The sequence below is a fragment of the Grus americana genome, chromosome 14 (genome assembly GCF_028858705.1).
Source record: "Grus americana isolate bGruAme1 chromosome 14, bGruAme1.mat, whole genome shotgun sequence".
Taxonomy (NCBI): domain Eukaryota; kingdom Metazoa; phylum Chordata; class Aves; order Gruiformes; family Gruidae; genus Grus; species Grus americana.
This window is the reverse complement of record NC_072865.1, coordinates 6,593,508-6,617,934: the sequence shown is the minus strand read 5'-3', so window position 1 is coordinate 6,617,934 and position 24,427 is coordinate 6,593,508. Positions and strand designations below refer to the sequence as shown.

The 24,427-nt window shown below is 45.0% G+C and overlaps 1 protein-coding gene across 2 annotated transcripts; it reads right to left on the bottom strand.

Annotated features, from left to right (window-relative positions):
* Positions 1-164: 164 nt before the first annotated feature.
* HMGXB3 (HMG-box containing 3) lies at positions 165-21,065 on the bottom strand. 2 transcript variants are annotated; one of them, XM_054841922.1, is made up of 21 exons: positions 20,817-21,065; positions 19,968-20,115; positions 19,391-19,565; positions 18,379-18,942; positions 17,900-17,935; positions 17,644-17,742; positions 16,020-16,151; positions 13,569-13,981; positions 13,038-13,213; positions 12,711-12,808; positions 11,427-11,525; positions 10,782-10,931; positions 8,824-9,125; positions 7,229-7,356; positions 6,499-6,630; positions 6,017-6,201; positions 5,167-5,386; positions 3,933-4,066; positions 3,411-3,527; positions 2,768-2,977; positions 165-2,170 (listed from the first exon to the last, which is right to left on the bottom strand). In XM_054841922.1, exons 1-21 carry the CDS (start codon positions 20,923-20,925, stop codon positions 1,700-1,702), a joined length of 4,098 nt encoding a protein of 1,365 aa, XP_054697897.1. In that variant the 5' UTR covers positions 20,926-21,065; the 3' UTR covers positions 165-1,699. The 2 variants fall into 2 exon arrangements, with proteins under 2 accessions (XP_054697897.1, XP_054697898.1); XM_054841923.1 differs by lacking the exon at positions 17,900-17,935.
* Positions 21,066-24,427: the final 3,362 nt, after the last annotated feature.

The window sequence follows — 24,427 nt, the reverse complement described above, 5'->3', positions numbered from 1 at the left end:
CAAGCAAATTCTTGAGCTGTTCCTCTAACAAACACTACCAGGCTTTCCCCCAGCACCATGGCAGTGCAGGCTGGAATCATGATGTACATCCCCATGAGGTTTGTGCGCTTTCCGACTGCAGTCCTCTCTGTCTTGCACACACAAAAAAAAAAAAAGTCACTTGGCCAGTTTCACCCCAAAAATTGGAGATAATTTATTAAACTTTATCACTGACTGAAAAAAGTCACTAATGTCTCTTATAATAAGTTAATGTTCTTAACAGAAAAACCCCAAGCCGTAATTACTGCATTTGCTCAGACTCGATACATTTACTTTAACAGTACGGTACTCAATAGGTTCCCCTTCACAGAAGGGAGATTTCAACCACACCGCAAGCCTCCAAATCTTCCCCACTGCTCACTCAGACAAAATAACCTCCCCGGATGGCAATTTAGCAGTCCAGCATGCCCCTCCTCTCCTCTGCAAACAGCAAACATCATCCATCCACCTTCACCACCAGCAGTAGCAAAAGGGAGCTGGCAGCAGACAACATGCCATAGCTTTACAGCCACAGCCCAGGGTGGTCGTCAGACATGCTGTAGGGACAGAGGTCTCAGCCCGACCCCTCTCAAGGAGCTGATAAAGCACCCCAAGCAGTAGAAGACTTCTCTAACCCAGACAGCGCTCTGCGGACATGGGCAGGGCAAACACAACACCTGACAGAGTGCTCAGATGGCACACATGGATGCAGCTTCCCAGCACCTCCTCCAAGGGAGGAATACTAAACGCTGCTCGCTCTGGTAGCACTGCATTCGTTGTCTCTCCTTGATCCCACAGACAGCCTTTGTGATTGTGTTCTAAACAGTGTCCAGGAAGACAGCACAGAAATTTTGAGTGTCCTCCTTTCCAAAGCCACCACCTTGCACAGCACTTACACAGCCCTGCAACATTCCCTGGGGCTCACCCGGTCAAATCTTACCTTTACGTACAGAACACTTCTCACTCACTGTATGTTTCAGCTTCTAAATTAGTAGTGCTCATGTGAAGGGACAAACAATTCTAGAAACTTCCTGCAGCCAAAGCACCCACAATCCTGGACCCAGGAGCACAGCCCCCAGGGAGGCTCCCCAGGTGCAGCACGTTAAAGCTGCATGGCTCTTCCTCAACTAAAGACTGCTCACAGCCAACGCATAGGAGAGCTCTGCAAGATTTCCAAGCAGGAGTCAGTGTCCTAAACTAATTCGCTCAGAATGTTTTGCGGGAATTCTTCCGAGCTGTCTGCCTTTCATGCCTGCTCCCACACCCCCCAGCCCTGCCACCAATATGCACAAGGAAGTCAACAAGCAAGATTCAGAATTAAAAAACCTGTGCACTTGACCATGCATACTCCTCACTACCAGAAACGTCTCTCCCTTCTCCACTCGCCAGCTGCAGGGAGGACAACATTTCACACCACTGAACAGTGGGTCCATCGCACACCTCAGGAGGCAGCTGTGGCCTTCAGCAAGGGGGGTGACAGACCCATGCTCGCAGCAGCTATCGTGACACTCTGGAAGCACACAGCTCTTTGGTCATTAACAGCAGTCAAAGCCATCGGCATCACACCTCCAATCTGCAAAAATAAACTCTCAAGCCAGATAGCTGCCCAAACCTTGCAGAAGCTGGACCAGCCCACCCATCCACATGACCAGAGAGAGAAGCCAACAAGCTGTTTTGTTACTCAGCAACCTCTATCATCCTCCTGCTTCCCCTCTTCATCCTCTTCTGTTTCTGTTTTAATCTGGGCCACTCCAAGCCGGTAGAGAGCATCGCGAATTACCACCTCCCCAGGCTGGCAGCTCTGTACGATCTCCTGGATCTGCCGATTCACAATTTCCCTGCTGGTGAGGAAGTCCATGAGGCGGTTGTAGAGGTAATAGTGCGTGGCGTTCTCAAAGGTGATGGGCCTTTGGCGGATGTTGCTAGTTTTGCTGTCCTTGATAGCAGCGATGATGGCACTGTAAGGCTCCAGCTCTCGGCACAGAGAGATGCAGTGATGCCGAGCCGTTGGATCTCGGTGGTTGTTCTGCTCCGAACCCGTGTGAACAATTCGGCGTGCTGACGACTTGGTGATTGGGTGCTGAACAGAGTGCTCAGTCACAGTCATGTCTACGCTGTAGTGCTGGTCTAGCAGTTCAGGACAGGACACATACTGGGAGAGAGAGAGAAAAAAGAGAGAGAGACGCACCAGGTAGAACAAGAAGCAACTTCCCCACAACTAAGAACAAGGCAAAACCATTCTGCTGAACTCCAACCAGCACAATGACCCAGGACAGAGGGAGGGCTAACTGATTCAGGCTTCCCCAAAATGCCACAAAGGTGGTTCTGTACACTCCCTCCTCGCTCATGTACCCTCGGAGACAACCCCAAGGCACTAGCAACCCTCCTCTTCTCCCATTTCTCAAGTAACAGCAGTAGTTTGAGAGAAGTTGCTGTGTCAAAATAAGCTACGTGCTCCAAAGTTCATGATTTGAACTGTTACAATGTGCTTCCAGCACAGCTATTCTTATTAAGGAGCATGAACCTAACACAATGCCCCAAGCAACTCTTAACGCTTTCCGCTATGCTTAGAAGCTATGCACTGGCAAAGCTGTGAGTCAGGAGATACTTATCAGGTCAAATTATCTTGAGGCACAATGCAGGTTACATGTACTTTTTAATTTTTTTTTTTTTTTTTAAACTTAAATCTCACTTGAAACTTTTCCATATTGGACTGGCATGGCACAGCGCAAAGGTGTACATAACTAACCGTTGGAGGATCCATGGGGTCAGAGAAGCAGCCCTGGTTTTTCCCCCACATCTGGGAAGTCAAGCCAGGACAGCATATGTCTGCACACAGTGCCACTGAGGAGGCTGTATCAACAACATACACTGGAGGCCAGTGACGTGAGGAAACCAACAAGTCCACGTGATCCCGGGCATTTTCTCTTCTTACTATGTACTTTGAGCCACACACAACCTGGAAAGAAAAGAATTATCACCAAACAGCACAATAAAACCGAAAACTTATGGGAAAAATTACAGTCTTAAAAAAAAAGAATTAATCTTCCTTTCAGGTATTCCAGACAATCGAATAACCAGACAGTTACTTTCTCTACAGATATTCTGCTTCCTCCTCATGCACATTCACTTTATCCTCTTCAGGAAGAGGTGATTTTCAACTCCACCTCAGCAGCATCATCAAAACCGGGCTTCAGATCACTAGTCAATCTTGAAATCTCCTGCAGGACTGCTCATACTCCAAGCCCCTGAGGCAGTGTGTTTCATTGCCAAGGCTCAGAGATGCCCACTCCATTGCTTTTATTTAATGAGGGGGTTCCACACTGGTAAGCCAGATAATAGTGAATAGTAAAACAAGAAAAAAAAACATTGCTGACTCCAGCCTTCCTTACCTGATGTGGACACACTTTGTAGATTTTCCCTCCTGTGTGATGAGCAGAGGGTTGTGTGATGCTTGTCCCATTTTGTACAAACTCATAGAGGGCCAGGAGAGAGTAGCAGAGCTGGTCCTAGAAAAGATAGGCCCCAGAGAAAGTCTGTATGCAGCTAAAATTAATAGGTTCCTCCAGAGAGGGAGAAGGCTGCAGGCACGGTCTCCCAAATCCTAATTTGCACTTCATCCAATAACTTCCTAATCCCACACTCAGCACCATGAGGATGACAAGCAATTAATCGATGCTGAGCCTGTGACAAGGTAATTACAGCCCTCCTTTCTTCTAGCCCACAAGGGTTCAATTTATTTCACCATGTGTAAGTTATCCTATAATCTGCAGGCACTCACTTCTAACCCACCCCTGCCCTTAGTGCAGTGCAATGAGAAGTTAATTATCTAGCATGGCAAGTGTGAATGAGGAAAAGACAGTGAAGAACAGCTCTGCTCCTGCAGACTCGTATGTGGGCAAACAAGCCATTACCTTCGTATCTGAAGCCTCCCAGGGGATGCCACACTGTGTCAGAAAGCTCTGCAGCTCTTCCTCACTGTAAGAGCTTATCAGCTCAAGCCTGAAGTTTTCTTCCTGAAGGAGCCTCACCAAGGCACTCCCATTACCTGCAAAGGCAGGAAACAAGTCTCAGCACTCATTCTCAGGAGGGAAAGTCACCAAAATAATTTCTTCTGAAGACTACAGAAGCAGAGGCTGCAAGACCAGCTGCCAGCAAGAGAAAGCCGTGCCTAGTCCTATTTATTTCCAAAGCTGTTCACAGCCCACACTTCTCTCAAACCCGTCGCTAGTGAGGTCACAGACTGAGTCCAGCACAGCTGCAGACTCCACGCGCACTTGTCTATCCTGTCATTTGTAACTTGTAAATGACTGGTTGGACTGATGTGAGGATAAACAAGTGACAGAAAAGCACAGAGAAATGTGAGTGCAGCCTCCGGACTGAGCAGCTCCAGGCTTATCCTTCACGTCTTCTCCCTGCTGCTTTCTCTGGAGCTCCACTTCCACAAAAGCCCATGTAGCCCTTCTGCAGCTCAACCATCTAAAACAGCTGCAGCCCTGTCTGCAAAGCCAACTCATATACTTGTTAAGCTTGCAAAGCCAGTTTTCTTTCATATACCTAATATCTAAACTGTTAAGGGAACTGGGTACTAACTAAATTTAGCTCTCATACATCTGAGCTTATTCACCTCAAGGTTTCTTGTTACATGCAGTCCATGCCCTGGATATACTGAATGTTGACAACACGGATCAGGACTAACACATCCATCTCCTAGTCTTTTTTCAAGTTCTCTAAAAACTTATTCATCCTTTATTGACATGGTGATATTGAGATACCAAGCCCTGCCTGCAGCTTTCACAGTTCAAGTATCAGTTTAACATGAAACAAATACTGACTGGCATTCAGGCTGTGCATGCATCCCTCTGCAATGAGGCCACATCTCATTTGGGGTGCAGTGTTTTCATGTCCCCCATGTCTCAAACGTATCAGAGCACACCAGTGCATTCAAGCTTCACCAGGCAGGGCAAATCTTAAACTGCTAAGTATCCTGAGAACAGCTGAACTCACCCCAGCACTCTTGCCTTCTCTTAGCAGACATAATGTTTAAAGAGTCATGCAATCATCAATCCTCAACTCTAAACATCACCAAAAGACTGAAGTCACTGCCACATAAAGCACTCCCTTAATAACCACAACCTCAGCAGTTACCTGGCACTGGCTGTGCATCCAGGTTCTTGTCCTTCTCCGTATTGATCACCATCGCTCCTCTCATCAGTGGAGGGAAGAAAGGAGCAACAATAGAGGCATCAAACTTTGTGATGGGGATGCTAGAAGGAAAAGCCACCTGCTCAATCACCTCTGTCTCCATCGTGGACCAGAAGTCTTCTACATTCACTTCACTTGATGACAAGAATTCTGGCCAAGTAAACTAGAAAGAGCAAGAAACACACTGGTCAAATATAAATAACCATTGTTCGTTTGGTAGTTGCGTGTCAGCCTCACTCCAAGGATGAGGACTACCCAGAAAAGTGCTCAGCCCAAATATAACAAGACAATTTCAGGCTCCTGGAGTTCCCCACAATCACTTTCCATCAGATGAGAATCAAAACCATTTATTTGACATAAAAGCCAGACATGCTGCATACTACTAGTAGGGCTTTTTTCTCCATTAGAAAAGATAGCACCTGAAGGAAACTGCTGTTGGGGAAAAAAAAAAAAGAAAAAAAGAAAAAAAAAAAAAAGAAAAAAAGAATGCCTTCATGTCAAAGGAAGAAGGCCAAGTTCACAACTTTCATCCAAGGTCCCTAATGCCAGAGGCTGCTGGACAACAGCTGTGGTCCAGGGACAGAAGATCTTGTTTTCCTCAAACCATACATCAACACCTCTAAGAGGAAGTGCAGGCATCACCACTCCAGCCACATCCTCTTGCCAGGCATCAGCATAAAACTGCTCACAAAGGTCTCGTGTAATTACCATGCATTATGAACACCAGAGTCAGCAAAAGTCATTATGATCTGCTTTGAACACAAACAGGATATGAAGTTTGTGAAAAGCCTACCTCTATATTTTTCAGTGCCAGGACATTTTCCACATTCCTCTGGGCTATTTCCACCTTGGGGGTTATGCCACAGATTCCACAGATCATATCATTGTAATCCCGGACTGTTAGGCATTCAAAGGCCCAGTAGCCATTGCACAGCAATTCCTGGAGCTGAACCTGCTCATCGGGGCTCAGGCTTTTTTCTGGAGGGAAAAAAAAAAAAAAAAAAAAAAAAGAACAGAACATACTATTGTTACAGCTTTCACTTCCTAAAGTCAGCAAAGAGGTAGAAGAACTCTCCTATGCAGAATAAAAACAAACCTGTCCTCCCCAGAATTGTTGCAAAGAACTGGTCACAGAGGTACTGTTGGGTTTAGGAAGTGATTTAACAGAAACATACCACACCAGAAGAGGTGAGGTTTGCCTTTTTATAACATAACAATCATCAGCAGGTCAGTTTCGTGTAAGTGCTATGGTAAAAAACAAGAAGGAATACCCACCAGTTTGCTCCTGAACAGAGTCAAGAATATTGCCAACAGCCACTCTGGGATCCTCTCCAAGTTTAATGTGGTTTCGGATTGCAAACAGAAGATCCAAGCTCACTAGCAACTTGTTACCCACATTGAAAAGGCCTGCAGTTAAAACAAGACAGTTACTGTCTGTAGGATTCCAGATCTTCCTCACAAAGAAATATATTCCTTACTGATACACAAAACACTCATATGAGTACAGTTCAGAGGATAACGGAAATAGGTGGATAGTGCTTCCGGGACTGCTCCTTCTGCCATTAGCAAGATTAGCTCCTTTCACAGACTTGGCTTTAAATTTAAAAAGCTACAAGGACCAGCAGCCAATCCATCTCCACAGCTCCACACTGCCTTGCAGGAGGCCCACAGTGACTGCCAGAAACAGCACTGTGCAGAGATGTCTTTGACTATCATCTCAGGGGTTGCCATGCAGAAGCAAACATTTACCACTTACACAGACGAGACCCACACCAGCGGAGCAAGGCACAATCTTCCTCATCAAAGCATTCGTACATGTTTTTCTCACAAATATAAATTTACTTGCAAAAGAAGCAGAAGAATAGCGCAAGTAAAATATAAGTCAGGTTTAATACATCGGGGCAGGGAACAGGCTTTTCTGTGCAAAGATGATACAATCCCAAAAGCTTCTGAAAGGTTTAGATGGCAGTCATGCTGTAAGTTGGTATGTTTACATTTTTCCTACCTGTGTAAATATCAGTGAAGCTATGGAGGGCCAGACACTGCAGGTTCAAGCACACTTTGACCTGAGCTGTCACCACCTGTAATCTATTAGCTGTCAGCAGCCAGCACTCCTGAGGACCAGCAAGGGAACTGGAACAGACAATAACAGATGACTTAGCGAGTCAAGTCAACAGGTTTTTCAGTCCAGTCCTGCAGTAACTTAAAATGTTCTAGTTGAGATCAGTTCACTAGTATGTCAATCTAAGCCAGTTCACATCATTTCACACCAGAAAAAGAAAAAGTTGTATTTTAAAATGGATTCCCCTGGCAGAGTCAGGTCACTGCTCACATTCTTTTAACAGCACTACAGCATCTCTCCAGGTCCATACATTGGGCACGTAGTATTTGAGAGGTGGAGAAAATCTACGTCCCCAGCTGCCCTGGGAGAAGTGTCAGCCATATTGCTGCAGGCCACAAACAGTGACTAGTAACACATTCTACGTGACAGCCTGTCCCTGCACACACCAATTCAGAAAAGCCAGCTCCTCTCCAGCATAGCTGCCAAGGGGGAAGTTCAGACAGGAAAACGCCAGTTGTGCCCTAGTGGCAGAAATACAGCTGTCCACCTGAAAAAACAGGAATCAAAGTCAAAGCTAGCTCACTCCTGCTGGCGGGGGTTTCTTTAGAGCCTACGCAGGCGCATGCAAGAGGCCCACACTCGAAGCATTGCCTTCAGAGCACTGCAAAGCAGCCCAGCATTGAAGCAAGGACTTGCAATGCACAATGTCACAAGGTGAGGGACAGGATGGAAGATAGCACTGTTCTGCAAAAATTACTGATTATAAAAAGTATCTCTGCTGGAAAGACCTGAATTAGTACTAGCCTGACCAAAGCAAACATCCTTAACTGGTATCAAGAAAATCTTTTCGGTTGAAGAAAGAAACACAACAGTAAAGTACCCAATATTTTGCTGTAGGAAACGTTTCAACTGAGGCTTTCGGCAACAGAAGGATGTCTGGCAGACTCAGTGAGGAGATATCCTACTGGCTTCTGTACAAATCTAGTTAAGGTAATCTAGCCTATACTCTGGTAATTTCTGAAACTCCTTCAGGTTTCAATTTGGATATTTGTTCCAAAAAAGGATTCACTCAAGCCCACACTAAGCCATGAAAAGAACAAAAACATCATAAGCAAAAAGCTCCACACAGGAAATACTTAAATCAGGGAGAGAAAAGGGAAATCACATAATGCACATCTATAATCCCACAATTTTGCCTCTGTCAGCCTCAAAACATCAGACTGGAAAACAAAGAAGGAATGACTAATGAAAAGATTCCATTTCAAGAAAAAAAATTACATAGAGACTTAGCAGTCACTCTTTGATCAAGATCACCTGCTGTACAGAAATGGTAACTATGATAAACTACACCGCACAGGAGACACAGAAACAGCTTATCGCTAACCAGCTAAACCCTTTCCACACACATGTAGCTTACTCAGTGTCACTTACACCAGCTTCAGTACCAGGGGCTAAAGCAAATATTATTTCAGGCACACTTGTAACACAGAATATCAGCACAAGGTTGAAAGAGTCACAAGTCTAAAACAGAATCTTACTTCTGTCCCCCTTTGAACAATGGGCTGTTACAGAGGAGGCACTGCGCAGATGGAGACTCATAGTAGTTTGACCAGGAGGTCTGCTCTATGGTGACTGTCTCCTCACTCACGTTGGACAGGATGAGCCGCGAGCTGTTGAGTTCATGGATGAGCGTGAAGACCTCGGCCAGTTCCGATTCATTCTCTGGGATCTGCATTACCTTGCGCAGCAACTGCAGGGTGGATTGACGCTGGATCTCTTTCTGGGATGGGGTTAGGGGCTCACTGGTGTTCAGCACGTCAGACTGACCTGGACTGACCTCCTAGAAAGCAAGTCAAACACTCGTATACTCAACTAAGCAAGCACAGGGATGAAATATTAAGAAGCCCAAAGAAGTCTTAAAAGGTAGCAGAAACACAGTAACCTTTGTACCCAGTAGACTTCACTTCTACTGCAGACAGTAGCTTCAAGCCTAAGTTACTTCACCAAAAATACTTTATTACAGCCCAGCCTTTCAGAAGATCCTATAATACCTCTAAGACCATCACAGATTTGCCACTAAACTGGAGCATTAGTGCAGAGATGGAGGATCAAGAGGGTGAGAACAACCATCAACAGGTGTATAAACACTTCAATAATCCTGGCAACCATCACTGTCTTTCTCCACGGGTTATCAAGCACATTCTCCTGTATAACATGCTCAGACAGCCACAGCAGCCTGCACACCTCTCCAGAAGTTAGACAGGACAAGTGCTAAAGGAGAACTAGGGGCTGCGATGTACAGAATACACTAATCAATTACAATTGATCAACTATAGTCCTTAGACACCCCACCACATGTATGCTATCAAGATAAATGCACAAGCACAGGAGAATCAAACTTTAGGTGGCTCAGGAGAGCAAGAACACAAACAGGCTAATCTGTTTAATCACTTAAACTCTTCTGCCAACATTTCAACCTGGTTTTCTGTCTAGTCTAGCAATGAGATAAATGATCAGCCCAAAGCCCAGAGACAACAATGAACTGTGTGACAGGAATGTTAAACACATCTAGAACCAGAAAATAAGAGAAAAAACTAAATGAGGAAGAGGCAAGCCGCATGCCTCTCAAAATGCAAGCTGAGCTAAGCGTACTGCTGTTCCTTACACAGCTGCTTATGTGTGAGTTCCACACAGGCCACTTCAGTTCGTTTGTTTGTTTTAAAAAACACTACCCAAAGTTATGTTCTTCAAAATAAAAAAGGCAAATGGAAGAGTCATATTACCACACAGACTAAAATGTAATCTGCCTATATGCTGAGTGGACACTTCAGCTAAGAACAGGACAGCTTTTTTTTTATTTGTTTTTAAAAACGAAATAATTCTGTATGAGAAAAGCTAGCCTTTGAAACTTCAAATGCAAAAAGCAAACAAACAAACAAGAGAATTCATTTTATTTACATCCATGTAGAGCAGCAGACAACTGAAAAACATCTTTCTACAACAGAAAAAATACTATATCTAGAAATAAATTCAGGCTGGAAGTGAAGTTGCACTACAAACCTCTAAAAATAGGAAGCTCTAGTAGAAGATGTACTAACTGATTGACATTAGCCACAAATTGGTCACAAAGCAGAGCATATTTGGGAGTTTCTTGATGAAGTCTGAAGTTCAACAAAGCTGACACAACAAATGTACCTTCAGGGGTGATTTCCCCAGCACATACCAACACATCATAAGCATTTTTAAGTTACAGAGACATCCAGTGGTGGAACTGAATGCACTCAAGTCTCATTCTGAGCCTGAAGCATGACTATCACAGGAGTTGGACAGTACAAACATCATTGCAAGTATTTTCAATAGGATATTATTCTGTTAGAAGAGCTCACCATAATGAAAAAAAAAAAAACCCACATTCCTACCGGAACTTGCAAATTAAGGTGCTTCCCTGCCCACCCCACAATAGCTGTTTGGTAATACAAACTATTCCGAACCTTACCAGGGATTTTGCTGTTTTTTCAGCTCTGTCTTTAGCAAGATTGTATCCGCAGCTTGGACAGATTCGTGGCTTGTGCCTGTTTGTATACACGTAACTACAAGAGGGGTTCTTGCATTTCCCTCTGCCACGTGATGTTGCCAATCCCAAATCCTGAATGGCACAAAAAAAGATGTTTGCTGACCTTGACTTTTAGATGCCTACAAGATTCTAAAAAAGTCTGCTTGAACATCATATGCTTTTTCACCGCTTTTTAACACCTCGTTTAAAGGTCAAATAGCAGGCCCTGTCACTTTGCACGGAATATTTTAACTGGCACTCATATTTTGGGGTCAGTTCCAGAAACCACAAACACTCACACATTAAACTCATTCAGAAACCACTGATCCTCCCTACCGAACTCAAGGAGGGGATGGAGATTATGCTAGGGCATGAAGAAAAATCCAGTTCTTAACAAGGTCCCAAACACGACTGCAATAGAGTACAGTCACTCTGGATTAGGTCAACAGGTGACATACAAAAATAGATTGTCTCACATTAAATATGAGACACATTTCTGCAAGTCAGTAAAACGAAAGTCACAGAACAGTCTCATCCCAGAGATGACACTCCGCATGGCATAAGTCAGACCATCTGAAAAATTCTCACCAAAGTTACGGTGCAGCTGTACTTGTAGGATGGGAATATGTCTGGTTTGACTTCCACTACTTTAACCTGAGATGCCCTGCTGGTCAAAGCACTCTGGAGCTGGAGATAGAAAGCAGAAAAAACAACACCCATGAGACACCTAATACTGAATACATACATCCTGTAAGCAATACCTATTAGCATTTTTTACCCCCAAGTAATCAATTAATGTTCATTTAATATCAAAGGACTACAACACACTGTTTTGCATACTAAGGGACTACAATTCAAACAGAAGCATTCCAGCATCTTGGCATACTGAATCGTATTTCACAGGTGAAAGACTCTGTACTCAGTTGTATTGGGTCTGGCTGAGATGGAGTTAATTCTCCCCATAGCAGCCCTCATAGTGCTGTGCTATGTATTGGTAGCTAGCAAGGTGTTGATAATACACCAGTGTTTTGGCCACTACTGAGCAGTGCCAGCACACATCAAGGCTGTCTCTCCAACATTTCTTCCCCCCGTCAGCAGCAGGCTGGGGGTGGGCAAGATCTTGGGAGGGGACACAGGCAGGACAGCTGACCCAAATTGACCAAAGGGATATTCCATACCATACGACATCTGCTCAGCAATAAGAAACTGAGAGATAGGGGGAGGAATGGGGTGGGGGCATTTGGGGTTTTTTTTGTTTGGTTGGGTTTTTTTTACAACGTTTGTCTTCCAGAGTAACCAGTACACATACTGAAGCCCTGCCTCCCAGGAAGTGGCTGGACATCGCCTGCTGATGGGAAGTAGAGAATAATCTTTTGCTTTTTGCTTTGGTTCCGCGCACAGCCTTTTGCTTTTGCTACATTAAACTGCCTTTATCTTGACCCATGAGTTTGGGATAATTTTTTCCATCTTAACGTTCTCCCCTCCCTGCCCTGCTGAGGAGGGGAGTGATAGAGTGGCTTGGTAGACACCTGGCATCCAGCCAACGTTAAACCACCACATCAGTACTGCATGTCAGATTATCAGAGCACTAGCAGATCCTCAAAACACCTTCGGGAAGTAGCTGGGGGGTTCTCAAAGCAGCCAACAGAAGGATCGTCCAACAGCATCTATCAGCTCAGTTCCTACACTCAGCCATCTAGCATCCGTGCTGCCTCCAAGCCACCTCATAAAAAGTGTTAGTCCCAGATCTCATCATCATAAGGCTGCTACATTTATATGTTCTATTTCTCACCACTCAGGTCATATCCCTCACTGATGAAAAAAAGAATCCAAAGGAAAACAATACGCATTTGAAGAACAACTCATAGGTACCTTTTGCTCCTCGGCACTTGGCAGCTGCAGAATTGACTGACCCAGTTGTTTCAGTGTACTGGGCTTCAAGCCTGATGTTCTCACAGGGGAATGCTTGTCTTGAAGGAGGAAAAGGATGCAGCAGGTTACTTAGGAGAAAATAGGTCCTGTTTTATTCTGACATCTTTGCTAAATGCCACCATAGTCATGTGAGATTTTTCCTCTGAACTTGAAATGACCCAAGCAGGTGTTTCCCTTCAGAAACATCTTATTATTTGACAGAGACCACTTCAATGTGGTGAGGAAAGACAACCACTCCCAAAGCATACCAGAGAATACTGCTCTTACCGGTATTCGCAAAGGTCTGTCTGTTGCTAGGCTGCTCGGTGCTGGCTTCTCGCCCCGCACTGGCAGGTGCAGGCAGAATGGCTCGCATGGGTCTTGCTGCAGCCAGCAAGGAGGGCTTAGGTCTTGGTTTACTCTTTACTTCTTGTCCTTTGTGTGTAGCAGCTGGAGTATCAATTCTGAAAGAGAAGAGCTACAATTGGAAAAAAAAATCCCCCCTCAGCCTCAGTTTTCTTTCCTTCCCTGAACTGTGCTTTGTTAGCAAAAACATCATAGCTATAGCGGTAGAAAGGAGAAATCGTGCGAAGGATACAGCTGTCCTGTGACTATAATTTAATTGTCACTTTAAAAAAAAAACACTAGCTCTGATGGACAAAACAATCTCAAAGGACAATCCTGAACTGGCAGAAAACAGACAGTAAACAGAAGAGGTCTTACAGGAAGCACTGCCAAGAGCCTTCAATTTCTTGGATTAGTCCCATCAGCACACAACAGGCATCATACACTCCCATAACATATGGAAAACTGACTCACCCCACTGGCTTTTTTGCAGAGGCATTTGGACTCGGCACCTCAGAAGACGGTGGCATCCCCAGCCCTACGCAATCTTTTTCTGCCTGCTTCAAAGAAGAGTCTCCTTGCCGTTGGCTCTCTTGACCCAGCATCACTCCGACAGCACTCCCCCTGTCCTCAGCAAGCACGTTGTTTGCAAGAAGGTGAGCCTCAGAGATGATCACTTCCTCCCACTCCGTCTCCTGCATTTGCCCTCCAACAGGCACAGCATTCAGCAGCTGGCTGACAGCTTCAGAGCTTTCCAAGGCAGACTTGGAGGTACTCTCACTAACAGCTGCCGGTTCTGCGAATACCGACTGTTGACCTCTCTTAGCAGCCGGAGTTTTAAGAGAGGTGCCTGAATTTGGCTCAGATTTGCTTTTTGGTTGCTTTTCCTGGAAACAAAGAGATAGTCACATTTCAGAGCTTTAGGCTTTCACAGACAAGGGAGTTCCCTTCACATATGCCAGGTTTGCCATGGCCTATTTAATGCTGGATCAGAACTGCCAAATCCTTAGCATTTAAGCAGTGAACTGTACGGGAGCAGAAAGACATCATCTCCTATGACAGCAAAGTCCCTGTTAACATTTTATCTAGCCTCCTGGCCCTTCATGTATTATTTTTAGACACTGTTTACTTTGAAGAATCAGTCTTTCTTCAACTCCCTCAAATACCACCATTAGCATCAACCTCACAAACTCACCCACCACCCTCTGTAACAAGGACCCAACTCCCACGCTCCCCTTTCACAGCTTCAGCTCTCTGACGCTGTCTGTTCTTCCACACTATCGAGGAACCAAAGGGATAGCAAACTTTTATCTTTTGGATAAGTGCATTCAGAGAAGTATGCATTTGAGCGAGTCAGGAAACAGAGAATTACTCAGGAAGCTTTTTCAACTTAAAAACGTTACCATCAAGACTAAGGCTACAGAAGCCGTGTATTGCAGTCAACAAAGGTACGATGGAACACTGAATCAGAAATATGCAAAAAGATATCAGAAACGAAATCAAGAGTTTCTGGCATGATAAACACATTAATTCTAAGCTCTCTACAGAGTTCATACTCAGAAGGATCACCTAGTTTTTTAAAAAACAGGCATCTTCCAACCTAGTGCCTTTTCCTTCTAAGGAACAAGAAGGTATGTATATATTTAGTTTCAGTTCTATTGACGTTATTACTGGTTAAAAAAACTGCTGGCACATGTTTTTCCCAAGGCATTACACCATAAAAACAAGTGAAACTATTTATGCAAACAAGTTCCCAGAAGAGGAAAATAAAACTGAAAGCCAGAAAGAAAACTCCCTCTAAAACCTTTCAGTTCTGATCAATGTAGGATTTAACAGGAGCAGGCATGTCATATTCAGGCAGAAACACATTACTGCAGTTAGCCATCCAGCTACTTCAGCAGGTTTACAGAACAAAAGCTAAGAAGCCATCGTGGCTATTTGTATCCTACCACGTAGGAAGCCCAGCCATCGGCTCAGACACTACAGTCTGTAAGCTGCCTAAAAAACTTCTTGCCCCTAAATGCTCAATGGATCTAGACACAAAACAAAGGAGGTTCAGAACAACACATAAAGCCACTGAATGTCAATGCAAATTTTCACACTGAGAACATCCTTTAACGTGTGCCTGAGGAGCCTTGTTTCAGACAGAAATTTAATGAATGCACATCTGTTCAGAGCTACTAATTACCATGACATTGCCAAGGTTTAATGAGCAAGCATTTTTTGCTATATACAGCTAGCAGAGACGCCAATTACGTAAGTAGAGTAGGTATCATGTAGAGAAAGACTTTTCCACTCAAACTTCACAACTCCACCAACACCTGTGAATTTCCTTCCAGCCAAAGGTCAGAACATCCTGAATGATCAGACACACGGCCATGAGTCAAAAATACCCAACAGCACTTCAGCTTCCGCTACATCAACTTTATTAGTTAGCTGCCAAAAGATCATATACCTACTATAGTTGAGAATTGTTCCTCCTTTCTGTCAAAAAAGATGTTGAAAGACCACAGAAATCCTCAATTTGTAGAACTTCAAATGCAGATAAATAACCACAAAACAAATGTTTCAACCAAATCCCTGAGTTTATAATGCAGCTTATAATCCCTGCCTATAATGCAGGCAGAGGGCCAGAAGAACGTGTGTCCTTGCAATGAGAGCGTTACCAAATGCAGCCCCATCTATTCTGACACCATTACAAGCAGCATCTTTACCCAAGGTGTGGTGATTTCGGGTCTGTCTCACCTTGGCCGAGTGTCCTCTGCAATGTTGATTTGTTCCAGCACAAGCATTGGAACACAAGTGCAGGGATCAATTCTGGCATATATGACCTCCTCTGCTAGATCTACGGGTCTAGAAATATCACAGGCATTCACAAAACAATCACTTTTTGTCTGAAAATCAGGGAAGGAAAGGCAAATTTACCTTCGGGATCCATTTCCCTCCCAGGAAGTTCCCACATGTTGGGCATTTTGGTGGCTTATGCCTGGTGACGTAAGTGAAGGAACAGCCAGGATTGGTGCAATTTCCATGTCCCCTGCGAGTATAGGTGGTTGTCTGAAATGAGAGTTGTCAATAATTTCTCTACAGAGCTGAAAAACAAAAAGCTGTGCTCATCATAAGCACTTTGCAAATGTTATTCAGCTAATCACGAGCCCTCCACTATCATTCCTTTTACTGATCAACCACCACACAGCTGGATCAGAGTGAGTCAGCACCATAACTACCCCGAGACTAAATGCTCAGTCTATGCAAGAGCCTTCAGTATTACCAGAATTTAGGTCAAATTGCAGAGCAGAGATTAACAATACATATAACCTGCTGGAGAAGCTAACCTTGCATTTACAGTGATGTAACAGTTCTCTTAAGTAGAAGTCATAATAAGATGGTATAAAATGATTCAAACAGCAGTCCACAGAGAGGCAAGATATGACAATGGGGCAACAAGACTTGAAGACAAGTGCTCATGATACAGAGGCAGTTTTCAGCAGTAATTTGTTGTTGTATGCAGTGGTCAAGTACTCCCTGGTGCTTTACTGTAACTTGCTGTAAACTACTGTAACACCAGCAGCACCACCAGGCACTATTTATAAAGACAACTAAAGCAGAACCTGTCATCTTTGCCACGGCAACTGCATCAACACATTGAGTTTTTGTCAGCACCACACTTCTCAATATTCCATACTCGACACTCCCGAGGGAGTTGCTGTGCTGTAAGTCCCTAACTAAGTATGCTTTTTCTAGAAGTGCAAGTGCTGCTATCAAGGAAATGCGACAATTTAAGCTAGGCGCCTCTCCTCGGGAACAAAAAACTGAGGTATTTCCATTCTCCCTGAGACACTGGGAAGAATATCACACTATGCACCACCACAAATATCTGCAGTGTTCCACCAGCTGGAAGCACAGAGGACCTGGAAAACAGAATTTGATGCGAGCTTATACAACACAAGGAGCTGCAGCGCTGACTGTACTGTGAAGTCCTACAATGACTACAGAAACACAGGTAGCTGGAGTGGTTAGATTAGAGAAATACTATTCTTCCTGCTGCAACAGGCCACACAACTTTCTACATGGGTTCTCAAAATCTGGCCAAAGCAACAGCCACCCACAAGACTGGGGAGCTCATGTGTTCCTGACACAAGAGCAGTCCTGCCCTTAAAGGGATGGAAACTGGCATTTTATGAAGACAAATACGCATCCAAGTAGAGGACATAGATGGTCAAGCAGACCCTGAAAAGGGCAATGCAGAAACTGCTGTTGGCCAGAGGCGTTGTGATAGCATTATCTACTTCATCTGTTTGAACTCCTCGAGGAAGAAGGCAGCAGAAACAGAACCGTATAAGACATTCTAGGTAGTCAGAGACCCCCATTAGCATACACAAGGCATAAAAACAGGGACAAGAAATATATCAACTGACATGATGACTCCAAATTGGATTATCTTTAAGAACTGGACCATGATCAAACCCTTCTTACTCTAACATCATTAAGACAAACCTACACTAATATACCCATACCTTAAAATACCATACAAGACTGAATTTCTTACCAATTTAATTGATGCTGGATTCTCCACAACAGAATGAGCTGGCAAAGGTAACATAATAAACTGTGTAGCGGGTGTGGAGGAGCTACTCTCTTCAGTATCCTAAAATGAAGCCAAAGGGAAAATACATGCAGAAAACGAGACATGGTGACCTGGGTCCCACCCTCTCATGAACGCTACCATTGAATGTATGTTTTGAGGACTGACGAGACCAGAAAGCAGGAAAGAAGAGCAATCATTTCAAAAGCAATGGCCTTACCAGCTCTACTCTGGAAATTAGCAAACCCTTCACAGTCTGAAATTGAAAAGAGCAGATCCAATTCTTCACAGAATAAAGCTTTCTATAACTGATCTCTAACACCTCATTTTAAAAGGACTCCCTTCTACCTCTCTGAAACCAAGGAAACAGCTATCAGGAGCACAGATATAACATTTATTCTCCCAAAAAGCTTGTAGTCCAACTGTGAAACCTACCCCAAGTATTGTTACAAAAAATAATTTAAAAAACCTCAAGCAGTCATGTTAAGATACTAGTGATATCAAAGTCAATCTGCAAGCAGAGACACTGTAATCACTGAGTTACAAAAGTCGCTGCTTCCCTCACCACTGAGTGTAAGCATGCTGGGCAGTACAGGATCTCCTGCAGCCACCAAGGATCTTATGTAAAATGTGTTAAACAGCACTGGATGTTTCAGGCAAGATGCTGACAGGAGTCTGCGTGTCACTAGAATAACTTACCCTCCCGGTCACCACGGTCACCACAGACACACCATCAGAAACCTGAGGACGGGCCACAGCGATGCTGCCAGTGGAGATGTCTGTGGAGCTGCTAACGAGAGTCTCTTCAATAACTACCCGAGCTGTCTGATACGGCTGCCCTTCTACTTCCAAAGAAGCCTCATCCAAGAGGATATCTCCAGCCACTTTCTCTGTCACAGGCCCAACATAGTGAGAGAGAACCTCCGATGCAACCACTTCTTCCACAGCGTCCTGCTGACCAAAGGAAGCAGCCTCTTCTGCTAGTCCTTCGATGGCAATGCACTGCTCCGAAATGCCAACGTGGCTCGAGTCCACGGAAAGGATGTTTTGCACAGCATCACGGGAGACATTTGTGACATTAGTGGAAGCCGTTAACCCTTCAGACGCTGCCTGACCCTGTGTCACACACAGTTCCAGTGACTGCCTATTCCTGTCCTCTTGAAGAGTGGTTTTGGGAATAATTATATAATCTGAGCGAGGAAGAATCTTACGGAAACCTGGAATGTCTGGAACTACTGCAGATCGAGCGGACACCTTGGAGTTCTGTTGGCAAAAACAGAGTAGGGGATAAATGAATATGAGAAAAGGAAGAGATTCAGTTCTGCTATTTTAATGCCTAAATTTCAAATGGTTTCCTGAAGTAGTTTGCTGGGAATTTCTTCACATGACAGAGCTTGCAGCATCCCTCTCAGCCCTGGTTTTATCATCCACTTTACCATCAATCACCCTCATGACAAGACACAAAAATAACTACCATCCCTATCAGCGGGTACTAGACGTATCCATCTCAAATTTCAAAACATTATCGCTTGACTGAAGAGAAGGCAAAAGGAAGACGCAGTGGCTTCACGCACTGCTCCTTTATAGGCTGGCCCAAGCAGAAATACAAACTGGAATCTGCAGTTAACTGCTTACGCAGCACTTTGTGTGGGAGAATCACTTAAGTGCCTCTCTCTTCAGACAGTAAAGAACTGCCGGAAAGATGACTTACCGGGTCCAATCCCTCTTTCTCTAGCTTGGCTTTCTCCAAGTAATAGCTTTTTTCAGCCACACTGAGCAACCTCCAGCTCTCACTGATCTTTTTGTTGATTTCAGATTGAGGGAGGTGGGGAAGCTCTTGCTGTACTTTCAAGTAAATATCATAATAGTAGAGGAGGTAAGCAGATCTGAAATACAACCAGAGACTGAAACGTTAACGTCACTCTACATAAATCCCTTTGGAAAAAGGAATCCACAAGGTTTACTTTTGTCTCAAGGTCAAATTACAAACATGTTACATTCAATTCTACTTGTAAATGGATTTTTTTTAACCAAATGAAAACTAAGATTCTGAGGAAAATCTATGCAGTAAGGAGAAAGAGCCCAAGGCAAATTATTCCAGGGGACACACACTTTAGATTGAGCAACAGTAGCATCCATAAAGGCAAGGATGTCAGAGCAGGCCCAAAGTGTCGAGCTACTTTTTTATATATGAAGGTTTACACTATGAAGTGTTCCAAGTTCACTCTTATCAGAAATAAGGAAAATTGCTCCTACACAGGTGCTAAATGGAGACAGAAAGAACTTACCTAGGCTTTTTGGCTTTTTCTCCATGATCGCCAGTACTTTTATATTTCTTTTTCTTCTTAGATGGCACTGGCGATGCGTAAGTGTAAGTGCCCTCTATTTCCTCCATTACCACAGTTACTTCAGTGCCATCATATGGAGCCTCCATTGCTAAAAATACATATTTTATGTTATGCACTTGCCAAGTTATACAACATTTCTCCCAACAAAAACCGCTCTTAATCACCTTTGTAAAGCAAAAGTATCATTTGCATGTAAGTTTGACTTTAATTAACCAAGATAACTACATGTTGGCTATTTATCTATTTTTAGAAGAAAACACCTTTACTACCATGACCTCAATATCATCAGTTCAGCACAGACACACTGCATCTGCACTTGAAAACTACAATTCCCCAGGAACTTCTTGGATAAGTTTGGCAATCTAGAACGAGCCTTACACCCAGCAAGCATGTGTCCAGCTACCAGATATCACCACCACGCTCACGAAAAGCCAGGCCAGAGACTGAAGAAGCATGGAAGCCTCATAATCCTCTTACCCACCAGAAGATCTCCAGGGCTTCTCACTTAACACGGATGACAGCTCCAGCCTCTGCAGCGCTGGGAGGCAGAGAAGCCACGAGAAGCCTCAGGAGATAAGGAGCAACTCTACCTGCGCTCAGGTGCAGCCCACGCACGACCCGCACCTCGGCCCCACGCAGTCGCTAATCCCGGGCAAGCCGAAGCCCGTTAAACCGAGGTCCTCTCTCCTCCACAGCGCCCGAGACGAAGCGGCGGGGTCCCCTTCGGCCCCAGTGAACCTTCCCCCCGCCCCCCCGTCCAGGAAAGGCCCAGGCGCCTCGGCCACTCACTGGGCAGCACCGGAGACGAGCGGTCGGACAGGCAGCGAGCTGCGGTCACGTCCCAGCCGGGGCGCAGCGGCGCGGAGGAGGCAGCGGTGGAGCTACGGGCCAGCCGCATAGAGAAGAGCGGGCGGACGGGCTAGGCGGAGCGGGCCGCCCCGGCATGCTGGGCCGGCTGCCAGGCCGGGCCCGGGCCGCGGGTCGGAGCGGGACAGCACCAGACCCTTCGCCTCCGCGGCCACCCGCCGCCACCGGAAGTGCTCGCGGCAACAGCATCCGGGTCGCGACGTGACGACTGGAGGGGCGGGGCCATACGGGTGGGAAGGGCGGGGCCTGGCCCTGGGAAGCGGCTGGAGGGAGGCGGTGCCGGACGGCAGCCGGGAGGGGTCAGTTTTCCCGCCTGGGCGTGGCGTCCCCTCGCGTTGTGGCGGGAAGGAGCGCGCGGAGGGAGCGAGGGGAGAAGCGGAGCGCGCGGCCCTTGTTCCCGCCAGTTCTCCTCAGGGCGGTGCGGGGAGGTGCGAGCTGGTCGTGCGGGAGCGCTGCACAATTAGAGCGCAATTAGCAAAGGGCTCAGGCCGCTGGAAGCGGGGAGTGCTCTCTGCAGAAGTAGCACCGTATTCCTACATTTATGCAGGGGTGCTAGGCAGACTTGTGGTCTGACTTTCTGCGGCCGTTCTCCCTGTGGGTCTCCTCAGAGCAGCAGGTACGGGCCTGGCCCCTTCCCCTCACGAAGCAGAGAGGCACCAGGGCGAAGCTGTGCTCCTTGGCTCCCGTAACGTCAGCCCACCGATGCAGTCAGTCCCGCTTCCCTGTTCCCAGTGATGAGGCAGATGAAGTAGCAACGTGAACTTCAGGTCCAGCTGAAAACCCAGGAAAGGTCGGTGCTGCTCGACTAAGTTGGTGGTTGTTGTGCAGCCAGCTGGTTGTACGGCCAGCGCTGCGCCGCCACCTCACCATGAGAGCCGCCAGAGACCTTCCTGTCAGGAAACAGCGTATCGTATCGCCCAGGGTGCAATAGCAACTCCAAGTATTCATGAGATCTTTGGGTGCCAGCGTTTCTTTATAAACATTTTGCTCTGAGTTTTAAAGAATAAAAGTTTCCATACACAACAAAGGCATTGTTTTCTTGGTTTTCATGAACACTAAAGAGTAGCATTTTGCTCCTCAGGGAAAAAGCAGCCCCGCAGGACTCCCACCCGTAACCCTCTTCCTTTGAACCTTTTGGAAAGCGGGATATTGTGCAGCTATTGCTTTAACATGTTTTTCAAATTACGCTTTTTGGCTTTTTTCTTTTTTTCTTATTCATGTCTATTTCTGTGTTTTACATCATGACTTCTAACTTTAGAGAAATGTAAACCACATCTATCTCATGTCTTCTCAGATCTTGGAGGAGCAGAAAGAGGGCTCCTCTTCTCGAGTAAGTCATTAATAAACCCCACAAAGCAGTGATGTGACAGCCAGTATTAAATCTGCAGCCGGTTATTTATTCTCAAGTCCCGCAGCCGTTTATGTGCTCTGCTAGTGTTTATGTGCAATAATTGGTGACAAACTGTTCTGCGTCAAACATAGCCCGGCTTCATCCAACCCGTGCACTTTGCCGAAGCTCCATACTTTTATTCGGATCAATATACGACCACTAGAATTTTGTTGGAATTATTACCTAGCCACATTAAAAAAAGAAAAAAGGCTTATTGGCTTTACGGGACAACAGAAAAAAATAATTTAAAAGAACTTGATGGAAAGCAGCCGTGTTCCCCTCATCATTCATGGAGGAGTTTCTCATGACATTAGAAACTCAAACTCTTTCCTAAATTGGGCATTTTGACTTTTCCGTGGACATGCGGCTTTATCTCAGAAAAGTGATTTTAACAGCATGTAAATTATTTTAACTATGCTGTAATAGTATTTTGAGGAACAGGGGAAGCTGCTATGTAGCGGTATCTATTGTAAGCCCAAGGAAAGCTACAGAGGAGTACCTGCTGTGCCAGGAGGGAAAGGCACTCTCCCCCAGGACACTTTATGCATCATTACCTCAAGAAATGAAAGGTAGTGATGGAGATTACACAGGGATCTCCCCCTTCATTTCCCTGATAAAGTACAAGGGCCCCTTTGAAGCAATTCAAAGGCACACTGAACTGCAGCAGGTACCAGCATTTATTTTTGAAGAGTTGACTTCAGAGTCTGCTTAAATAGATGAAAAATCATAGCAGATTATTATTAGTTTCATCCGTCTCCATCTGCAAAGCTTTTCAAGGCTCAATCCATTCTCCTGTTCAGTCGACATAACATCGTGCAAGTAATGCAGGGCTGAAACATCTTTTCTGGGTGCAATTTAACATCATCCCTGTGTCAGCCCTCATGCAGCACCAGTTTCCAAGAGGCTTTCATGACACCAGCCCCCCTGAAACAAAAGCTATGTGAGACTGGGACAGTGCGGCGGTGAAGAGGAAAATGCTGCCAAGAACTTGGGGGGCTCATTTTCACGGTGGAGGTGGGGGGCTTCAAACCCTGATGGGACCTCGGAGCCTCGTCGATGCGCACAGGGAGGCGTGCAGGGGATTTTGGAGCAGACAGGTGGAGCTATTATCAGCTATAATAACCAGGGACAGTTTTAATTAGTCCTTGAAAGTAATTTTAAACCTCCCAGAGATTTGCTAGGACACTGCACTGGTCGTGGTTTCCTTTGAGAGCAAACACACGCTGAAGTAGTTCCTCTGTGGCTCTGCACGCAGCTGCTACAGCTCCTGTTTCACCCCAGTGTTCGCGGTCTTTCTGCTGGTAACAACTGCAACAGCACGATAGAACAGCATTTGGAGGACTGGAGACAAAGAAGGAGCATCTGCTGTCTGTAGAAGGGTAAAGGAGCCCCTATTCCCTCAGAAATGTTGCAATCCAGAGGTTACTATTTTTAAAATGGCACCAGTGGAAAAGCAAAAAAGGGATTTGTTATATTTCTGATGAATTCCGGTATGTTTGGGAGCTGTTTGCAAGAACAAACATCAGGGATTTCAGAAATGTTAACATTTTCAATGATTCTAATTATATACACGGGTTTCGGGGTGGGTGGTGGTTACAAAACAACAAAACTTTGGCTCTTAAATGTGCCTGTCTTTATTGAACAGGTAACTCACAGCACAAAAATATCGAACAAGAAAAGGGACGGAAAGTGATATACTTGATTTAGGTAGGAAAAGGTATCTTCTTGTTTTATCCAAAGCAAAGCGGCCATTAAACCGAGAGAGTTATTGTACCATCTCCCATTTAATCTTCCAGGATCATAAAAATTTTGGTTTCTCTGTGATGCTGCTATAGCCACACATAGTTACTTGGGGTTTCTGTGTTTATAAAACAGAACCCGCCTCTCTTTTATGAAATTGCTTTGGTTTCTGAGTCGCCATCCAGTCAATCTATTCAACAGCAGCCAAACTAGCACATATTTTACAGTAAGCAAAACAGGTTTCTTTCAAAAAGGTTACATAAAACATTTTCAAGACATTTATTCCATTTTTTCCTAAACAATAAAATAGGAGCAAGGAGTCATGTTACTTTTCTATTCTAGTTATTTCAATGAAATTGTTAAACAGGCTTAGAGGTGACCTTCATATTTTAAACTAAAATTT